This window comes from Dipodomys spectabilis, unplaced genomic scaffold (genome assembly GCF_019054845.1).
Source record: "Dipodomys spectabilis isolate Male_0828 unplaced genomic scaffold, ASM1905484v1 ptg000098l, whole genome shotgun sequence".
In the NCBI taxonomy this organism is placed as follows: Eukaryota; Metazoa; Chordata; class Mammalia; order Rodentia; family Heteromyidae; genus Dipodomys; species Dipodomys spectabilis.
The window spans coordinates 8114301-8123357 of record NW_024870775.1 but is presented as its reverse complement, the minus strand read 5'-3'; the positions used below and the strand labels follow the sequence as shown (position 1 = coordinate 8123357).

At 61.4% G+C, this 9057-nt stretch overlaps 2 protein-coding genes across 2 annotated transcripts in view; one reads left to right on the top strand and one right to left on the bottom strand.

Annotated features, from left to right (window-relative positions):
* Nucleotides 1–1471: 1471 nt before the first annotated feature.
* Bri3 (brain protein I3) lies at nt 1472–8712 on the top strand. Its single transcript, XM_042686905.1, has 3 exons — nt 1472–1757; nt 1852–1954; nt 8308–8712. Exons 1-3 carry the CDS (start codon nt 1613–1615, stop codon nt 8438–8440), a joined length of 381 nt encoding a protein of 126 aa, XP_042542839.1. The 5' UTR covers nt 1472–1612; the 3' UTR covers nt 8441–8712.
* Baiap2l1 (BAR/IMD domain containing adaptor protein 2 like 1) overlaps nt 4638–9057 on the bottom strand; it is a 75852-nt gene continuing 71432 nt past the window's right edge. Inside the window, exons 15-16 of the mRNA XM_042686902.1 lie at nt 7190–7201; nt 4638–4648 (exon numbers count right to left, since the gene is read on the bottom strand). The gene's annotated coding sequence lies outside the window, so the exon portion shown is untranslated. The remainder of the gene's footprint in view (nt 4649–7189; nt 7202–9057) is intronic.

Genomic DNA, 9057 nt, shown 5'->3' with positions numbered 1-9057 from the left:
TATTTGCTCAAGGTTAATATTCTATCATATGAGCTACACTTCCATGTTCAGCATTTTGCTGATTAACTGAAGTTAAAGAGTCTCTCAGAATTGTCTACCTGGTTTAGCTTTGAACCCAAATCCTCAGATCTCAGCCTTCTGAGTAGCTAGGATTACAAGTGTGAGCCACCTATGCTTGGCTTTAATTTTGTTTTTGAGAAATGGTCTTGCTACCTCTGGGCTGGTCTTGAACTCAAGATTGGTGTGGAGCCATGACTGCTCTGGGGACTGCAACTCGCAGACTGGAAGCGCCTTCTACAGAAGGAAGGGTGGGTGGGCAAAACAGCCAGCAAAGAGGAAACAAGCCGAAGGAGGCTTCAGAAGATGAGATTCCCCCCATCCTGTGCCAGGGTTTAGCTTGGAGGATAATGGTGAGTTGTCTCCAGGGACCAGGGAAGAGGCTTCCTGCCCCAAAGGGGGCACAGAAACCATCTGTAGCAGGATTTAAGTTACTTGATGTAGCCCTGGTCCTGGAAATGCCTCCAGGAGACAAAAAGACTTCCTGTCTGGGGCAATGTCTGTGCCCAGACATTGTGGGGGTGGCATTCCGGAAGAACTAATTGAGGAACTGTATGGAGTTTAAATGGGAGGAGGGAGCACAGGATCTAGGAAAGGATGGGAAATACCACTAAGACAGAGGCGGGGCCTGCTGGCTCAGCCTGTAAATCTCTTCTTCTGGGGAGTTGGACGCAGGCGGTTCAGGCCAGTCTGGGCGACATAATAAAAGACTGGCGCCCCCCCTCCCCCCCCAAATTCAAGTAAAAACAAGGCCCTTCTTCGAGGAGCTGTGGTTCCCAAAGCTGGTTCAAAACGTAGATCACCTAAGACAGGGCAGGAAAAGGGGAGAGCGGGGCCGAGGTTCTACACCTGCGAGATCCTGAGTGCATCCACAGCCCCACGGAGCCAGGCGCTGCGATGCCCGGGTGGAGGGGCCGCGGCGCGAGTGGGGAGGCGGCTGGGAAGGTGTAGGGCAGCGATTTGCCACCGGCGGTCACCGCCCCGGTAGCGCGGCGGGGACCCGGGGCGGGCCCGGGCCTCTGCGGGCGGGGCGGGGGGAGGGAGGGGAGCGGGTGAGGGGCGCGGCCTGGGGCTTCCTCCAGTCTGGCTCCAAGGGTGGTAGCCTGGGGCCCCGGCCTGTCATGCCAGGCGATGTCTGCCCTGCTGTTGGGTCGGGGGAGAGGGGCCCAAATGACCACGACCCTGGGCAGGGGGTGAGACGCCCCGCCCTATTTGGATCCCCCCCCCGGGTAGGGAGCAGCGAGGGGCGGAGCCTGGAGGAGCCGCGGCTCCTTTAAGACGCCGCCCCCGCCCCCGCAGGTCCCTCCGGCTCCGCCCCCGAAGGCCCCGCCCCTCGCAGGGCCCCCCCCCCCCCCCCCCCCCGCCTCGCGCTCCCACGTGACCGGGGTGCAGCGACCGGCGGGAGGGCGGGGAACCCGCGGCGCCTACGCCCCGCCCGGCGCGCGCCTCCCAGGGCCGAGCCGCGGGGCCGCTGCCGTCCCCACCGCTGTCCCCGCCGGGCCGAGGAGCCGGAGCCGGGCCGGAGCGGGCGGGCGGGCGGGCGGGCGGGGCCGCCATGGACCACAAGCCCCTGCTGCAGGACCGGCCGCCCGCCTACAACCTGGAGGCCGGCCAGGGCGACTTCGCGTGCGGCCCGCACGGCTACGGCGCCATCCCCACCGCGCCCCCGCCGCCGCCGCCCTACCCCTACCTCGTCACAGGTGGGCCGGGGCCGGGCGGGGCGGGCCGGGGGCCCGGGGCGCGCGCGGCGCGGGAGGGGCGGCGGGGTCGTAACCTGAGCGCCCCCGCCCGCAGGGATCCCCACCAGCCACCCCAGGGTCTACAACATCCACAGCCGCGCCGTCACCCGCTACCCCGCCAACTCCATCGTGGTGGTCGGAGGCTGCCCGGTCTGCAGGTGAGTCCCCGCCCGGGGCGCAGGCCCCGGCCGCGCGGGGTGGGCGGGGGGGTCGCGGGGGGAGCCCTCCCCGGCGTGGGGTCCGGCCCGTGACCGCGAGGGGCGGCGGCCTGGCGGCGGGGCCAGGCGGGTTCCCGCGCCCACGGCACCAGGCCGGCTTCTTTCCCTTGAGCGGTAGGGGTGGGGGGTGGGGGCTCCTGGCATCCCGAGTGGGGAGCGAGTGGGGTGCAGAACTGAGAACAATGGAATCGACCGTTGGTGCCCCTAGCATCTGGGGCCGCACGGATCGGGGTTCTTTTCTGCAAGTTTTTTTTTTTGTTGTTGTTGTTTGGTTTTATTCCAAGTGGGTCTTTGAAGAGGGTGCCTGCACTCGGGGTGTCAGGGTTCGGAGGAGTGGGGGGGGGTCCCGGTAGACTGGTGTGCGGCGGCTGCGGGGGCCCGCCAAGCAGGCTGTGACGACTCCTGGCCACTAGCTGGCCCAGGAGGAAACCCCGTGCTTCTTTGTTCTGGGCAGGGGTGCTTTTTGGTGTACCCGCGGTCCCAAACTGGTGGCGACAGAAACTTTGTCAGGGCTGCTTTTGGAGGGTCCGAGGTGCAGCCAGGCGCTTTGTTCTGGGGCAGGTCTTGAGGATTCTGAGTCCAACTCGGAACCTGGGCCCTGCCCTTGGCCATGGGGCTGCCCCGATGGGCGGAGGAGCTGGGGCCAGGGTTGGCAGGCGGGGTGCCAGCCTGTGTCAGGGAGGAAGCCAGAGTGGCCGCCGCGCTTTGGACTTGGACTTCAGCTCACAGTGTGTCTGTAGGAAAGTTAGTCATTTCACAGCCTGAGGGCCGCTCTTCCCGAATGTCTGCTGTTGGGGTACCCTGTCCCTCCCCGCTCATTCCGTTTGGGTGTCAAGGAGGTCTTGGGGTTGCTGGAGAGGAGTTGGTGAGGCCTAGGAGGGTGTCCTAGGGAGAGCCAGGAAGCAAGCTGGGCTCCCCAGTGCAGAGAGCCATTGGGATCATTCTCCAAAGTGGCGGGGCAATGGGGGATAGGGAACCCCAGTGTCTGGCCTTTGAACCTTGTTGTGTGCAGGTCCCCTGTGCCCACCAAGTATTTCAGGTGTCTGTGCTTCAAGCATCTCCCAAGTTTAAGCAGCGGAGTTGGGCTGCAGGGGGAAGGGCGGTGCTTGGTGCATGTGGGCCTCCCTGTCTACCCATGTCAGGCTCCAGCACCCTACTGCTGGAAGTGCTGGGTTGTGGGTTTGGATCCAGTCGTGGGTGGTGTAGCTGGTTCTCTTTCCCCATCAGGGGATGGGTGTCTGAGTTGCTGGTTCATGCGGTTCTCTTCCCTGAGCTGGGAAGAGGCCAGCCCAGCCTTGGGCGGCTGTGACCTCCGGAGAATGAGGCAAATCCTCCTCTGAGGAGTGTCCTCTGCTGGGGGGGAGGGGGAGGCTGCTGGGGGGGACACTTTCCCTCACCGTCCCCTTTCCCTGGGGCTAGGTGTGTCATTTCTGAAGCTGGTGGCTCTCCAGTTATCCAGAGTCTGCCAGGCTTGGCTCTTGCCCTCTGCCCTTTGCCCTCGGGGAAGGTCTTGATCCTTTGGGAACTGGGCTTTCCTCTGCTGAGCACCAAGGATGCTGCCTTCTCTGAGGATAAATCTTGGGGTGTCTAGTCCTGAAAGTAGGGGCCAGTCTCTGTGAATGCACAAAGGAGAGGCCCTTTGCCCTGGGGCCAGCCACACCTGGCGGCCCTGCCCGCTGTAGGAAGGCAGTGCCCAGGATTGGGCCTTCTCCGCCTTCACCCCGCAACCCTGCTGGGTGCCTGGGGCAGGGGGCCGTAGGGAAGAGGGGGTACCCTTGTGACCCTGAGGGGTGCAGCATGCAGCTCTGCCCCCTGCAAGTCGGGTCTGCCCCCTGTCTGGCATCTTAGGCTGGGAGACCAGACGCTGATCACGTGACCATGCTTCCTCCCTTGCCAGATGGAGCCTGCCAGGCTCTGTCCCTTCCCTCCCTGGTGGCTTGGCAGGAATTTGCCCAAGTCACACGTCTGTGATTCCCAGGGGGCGAGGCTTGGCACAGAGGCCAGTGTCGCTTGTCACTTGGCCAGCCTGTCTGAGCCTGTTGAACAGCCTGACTCTCTTCCCTTTTTAGCCCTTCGCTGTCCATGTGCTGCGGGCATTCACCCTCCGGGGTGGCCCCCAGCCCTCCTTCCATCCCCACTCCCCACCATGTTCCCCCTACCCCTGGGTGCAGGGTGAGGTGGCAGCATGCCGCTTGGCCTGCTAGGGCTCACTGCAGGTTGTGAGGCTGGCCAAGGTGCCCCGGGGCACAAAGTCAGTCCCAAGCCTGTACTGCCTCCTCCCAGCCCCGTGAGTCCTGCTGGGTCTTTGTCTATGGATGCCCTGTTTTGGGGGGTGACCGGAGAGGCAGGCGGAAATGCAGCAAGTGGAGGCCCGGAAGGCAGGAGGAAGTCACAGCTGTCCTGGGCAGAGGCCCTGGATGGTCAGTGTGGAGGCTGTTGGTGTCTTTGGGGGCCCTGGGAACTCAAGGGGCCGTGAGGGCCTCCCCGGAGCCCCTGGGGCTTCCAGCGCAGTGGCTGCCCCTGCCACCTGTGCCCAGCCAGGGCCCTGGCCCTGCTGTGGGAAGGAAGCGGGGTCTGTGGCAGCTGGCCCGGCGGGCTGCGTGTGCCCTGACTGCGGGTGGCCTGCCTGCGGTGCTCCCCATGTTGTGGAGACTGTGGGTCGGCCAGGGTGGGGTGGGGGCATTGTGCCCTACCCTGAGCCTGAGCCTGGCTGAGGGAGTCCTGCCCCTTTTCCTGGGGGGCTGTGGGCCTTGTGCAGGGCGGGGGGGGGCTGCTCTTGAGGCCCCCAGTGCAGTCCTCTTCCCCCATTGTGGCCCTTCTGGACCGCTTGTCCCCACTTGGTACCTCAGTGGAACTCTGGGGTGTCTGGAGCCAGGGCCAGGCCAGGCCTTTCTGCCTGGGATACTCAGGGCTGCCTGTCCCTGCTGCCTCTGCCCACTTGGGTCCCATGACCCCTCGTCAGCAGGATCGAGGGCCATTTGCTTGTGAGGCTCAGGGCAGGGCGCAGAGGAGCGGCTCAGAATTAGTTCCCCATTTGTCTGTGTGGGCAGCGGCAGCCCTGTCCGTCTCCGTCCCTCCGGAGGAAGAGCTGGAGCCTGTCTTGGCTGACTTGAGCTTTTGGGGGGTTGGCTAGAGGAGGAGAGGCGCTGGGGACAGGCTAGCTTTGGGGCAGGGTCCCTCTGCTGTAGCAGCAGCTGTAGCATTTTCCTGACTTCAGAGTGAGCTAGAGGCCACAGTGGTTTCTCACATCAAAAGCTATCCACTCTTGCGAGGTGGAGGAGGTGGGCCCTGGTGGCGAGACTGGAAATCGCCCTGCCTGGGGAAGGGCTCTGTGTAGAGTTTGGGGCATTGAGAATTGTGGGCAAAGGATTTTGGGGTGCTCATGGCAAAGGTGTTGACAGGTCCCCTCACTATCCCTGGGCCCACGAAGCTGGGGCCGCTTGCAGCAGGCAGCTTGTCCTGACGGGCTCTGGCGGCGGGTCACAGCTCGTTGTTGGCAGATCTGAGCCTTGACGAGCGACTGCAAGGGGCCCCCATGCCCCTCCCACCGGTGCTGTGGACTTGGCCCTCACTGAGAAGTGATTCCACGTGGGCAGTGGCCCGGGGCAGCCCTCAGTGGACAGACTGGCACTCGTGACCCAGCTGCCTAGCTCAGCTGTGGCGGGTGGAAACGAGGGCTTGAACCAGGAACTTCATGGGTTTGGAGACAAAGGCAGGGGTTGGCGCATGGCCTGGTGGCTGGGGGTAGTCAGCTAGTTTTGGCCATGGCTCTGTGTTGCTTTTTATCTTTTGTGGTGGTTTTTTGTTGGTGGTGCTGGAGATGGAAGCCAGGGCCTCCTGCATGCTAGGCCAGCATTCTCCTTAGGAGTCCGTGCCTCAGGCCTGTTTTTTCTTTTCTTTGTTCTTTCTTTCTCTTTTTTTTGCCAGTCTTGGGGCTTGAACTTGGGGCCAGGGCACTGTCCCTGAGCTTCTTTTGCTCTACCATTTGAGCCACAGTGCCACTTCTGGCTTTTTCTGCGCATGTGGTACTGAGGAATTGAACCAGAGCTTCATATATGGTAGGCAAGCACTCTACCACTAAGCCACATTTCCAGCCCCTCATTTATTTTTATTTATTTACTTATTTAGCCGGTAGTGGGTCTTGAACTCTGGGCCTGGGTGCTGTCCGTCAGCTCTTCAGCTCAAGGCTAGCGCTCTACCACTTGAGCCACAGCACCACTTCTGGTTTTCTGAATGGTTTATTGGAGATGAGAGTCATATGGATTTTTGTGCCCAGTCTGGCTTTGAATCATGATCCTCAGATTTCAGCCTCCTGAGTAGTTAGGATTACAGGATGAGTCACCAGCGTCTGCCGCCCTCATTTTTTTTTTTGAGGTGAGGTTTCACTGTAGCCCAGCATGGCCTGGGACATGTGAGCTTAGCTTTTGGAATGCTGGGATTACAGGCATGTACCGCCACTCTGGATTCTCTTCTGAAGTTCTAATTGCAGTTCCCAGAGTCTGAGAGCAAATGGGGGGATTGGGCCTTGAGCTGAACAGAAACAGCGGTGGTGGTGGTGGTGGTGGTAGTGACCTGAATGGAGAATTAGGGAGGAGCTGGGGAATGGGGATGTTGAATGGCAGAGGCCAGCAGCCACCTGCAGGCAGGATACCAGTGTAACAAGACGCAGACAGCGGGGCTTCTGCAGCCCTCCTGGGCACAGAGCCCCGCCGGCCCAGCTGACACAGCTCCTGCTGCCCGGGCCCCCAGGGAGCAGCCTGGGAGGCAGGAGGTGGCACAGACTGGCAGGGTGCTGGGCCGGGCACGCCAGGGCCTCTTCCGAGGGAAGGCTTTTCTCTGGAACGTTCGCAGCTGGCTCCTCTGGACAGACAGCGCGTAACTGGAACATGCGGTGTTTCTGGGAATTTCTGCAGCAGGGGCGGGAGGTGCAGAAGCTCCGTGTGCCAGCGCCACCTGCCTCTGGCACACAGGCCCTGCCCCGCCGCGCCTGGTGGCCTCAGGTGTATGTGGCTGGGTGGGGGGCGTCCTGCCATCTGGGCTGGCAGCATGACCGTGGGAAGGCCACAGGAGCCTGTCCCAGCTGCTGGGACAGAGTGGGGGGGGGTGTGGGCACCTTGTTCTAGGAGCTGCTGGGGCAGACTGCAGACAGCCAGCTGCCTTCCTCCAGGCCCACACTCAGGGCTGTGTCTGGGGAGTGTATTCACGACACTAAGGTGACAGCTTCGTGGGCCACTGTCCCTGCGCACCCCCTCCAGGACCAGCTCAGCTGTCACCTGGTAGCCCGGCATTCCTTCTCAGCCCTGGCTTCTTGGCTGGCTCTCCAGGGTCTTGGTCTCGCCCAGGCCTGGGCCTGAGAACCTAAAGGGGCCAATGCTCTCTTGGGTCTTATAGTCAGCTCTGAATCTAGAGCTTTCCAGAAGTAGCCTAAGGAGTGGAGCATTGGGCTCCTGTGGGTGTGGCAACGCACGCCTGTAAGCCCAACACTGGGGAGGCTGCAAGTTCAGAGTCAGGGCCTCACCTCAGGCATGATCCCCCTCCCACCCCCCACTTCTGTGCTGCGCAGGCTGCAGGCCGTCCTTGACCTTGTCCAGTAGGACACAGAAGTCGGCCTTCCCCAGGTTCCTAGATTCCACACCTGCGTGGCTGCGCCCCCATCCACTGGACTCTGGTTTGTTCCTCCTTTGGTGGAGGGGCTTGAACTCTGGGCCTTCGGCCTTGGACGCTGTCTGCACCCTACCATTTGAGCCACAGCGCCACTTCTGGTTTTCTGGTGGGTTACTGGAGATGAGTCTTACGGACTTTCCCGCCCTAGCTGGCCTTGAACTGCGATCCTCAGATCTCAGCCTCCTGAGTAGCTAGGATTACAGGCGTGAGCCACCAGCGCCCTGCTGGTTTTTTTTCCTGTTTTGGTATTTTTTTTTTATAGTTGTACTCTAGATGATAGAAATTCTACAGCTTTTCAACAATGGAAAAAATACTGCAGGAGAAGGATAGGTTTGGGTGTGGGGAAGTCTGTCTGTACTAGAAGCGAACATATTTGTGCCATCCTTCCTTCCTTCACTAGCGCTCTGCTCTCCACCACGGGAGCCACACCCCCAGTCTCCTAGCCATCCACCTAGTCTCCACCTGAGTGTCTGGGAATACAGGCGTGAGGCACCATGCCCAGCTTTTCCCCGTTCCTTAGGATTCACAAGGGGTACTCAGTGGCTGGGGTAGTTGGTGGCCCTTGCTGAGGGGGCCAGGTATGGGGTGTGGCGGGACTTGGGGTGCTCACCACCTGCTTCTCTCCACAGGGTCGGGGTGCTGGAGGACTGCTTCACCTTCCTGGGTGTCTTCCTGGCCATCGTCCTGTTTCCCCTGGGCTTCATCTGCTGCTTTGCCTTGAGGAAGCGAAGGTGCCCCAACTGCGGGGCGGTCTTCACTTAAAGGGACAGGCCCTCTTTTCTAATGAAATGTAAATGTCGTGTACAATAGTTTTCTTCGATTCAGCTCCAGGACTGTTTTGTACGGTTGGTGGGGTTGGTGGGGAGGGCGCGGAGGTGTGAGGAGCGAGCCGAGCGGGTCTGCAGGAGGGAAGGGAGCACCCCACCCGGTCCCCATCAGCAACAACTCCAGAAAGCTCTGCTTCTAGTTTTGCAGTCTTCAATTTGGGAATGGTGAGAAATACTGTTTTAAATAAATGCAATTCATACCATGTTGAGCCGCCTCTGCCTGCTGGGCACTGCACGGGGCATGCGCAGGGCACACATGCACGTGCGCACACATAGTGACATGCCAGTCATGGGGCAGCCAGCCTGACCTCAGCCACTGCCATCTTCACAGAAGCTGGTGTCCGCAGGCCTCCGGCCCAGGGAGCAGGTGAGTGATCATGGGGCCCAGTGTGGGGAAACTTGGACGCAAGACTCTGCCCGCTAATAAAGCGACGATGGTGAACCCTCACTTAGCTTAGGGGGGCACCACACACGGCCCACTCATGGGGGCCCACCCGGCTGGACCCCTGGAACTGGCCAGTCCCTGGGAGTGCTGGCGGAGTGTGGGGGCTG

What these genes read in the sequence shown, in the direction of transcription:
- Bri3 (XM_042686905.1), top strand. Translation starts at nt 1,613, where the DNA reads ATGGACCACAAGCCCCTGCTGCAGGACCGGCCGCCCGCCTACAACCTG. An exon ending in CTACCCCTACCTCGTCACAG is followed by an intron (nt 1,758 to 1,851) that starts GTGGGCCGGGGC and finishes CCCCGCCCGCAG; the next exon opens with GGATCCCCACCAGCCACCCC. An exon ending in GGAGGCTGCCCGGTCTGCAG is followed by an intron (nt 1,955 to 8,307) that starts GTGAGTCCCCGC and finishes TTCTCTCCACAG; the next exon opens with GGTCGGGGTGCTGGAGGACT.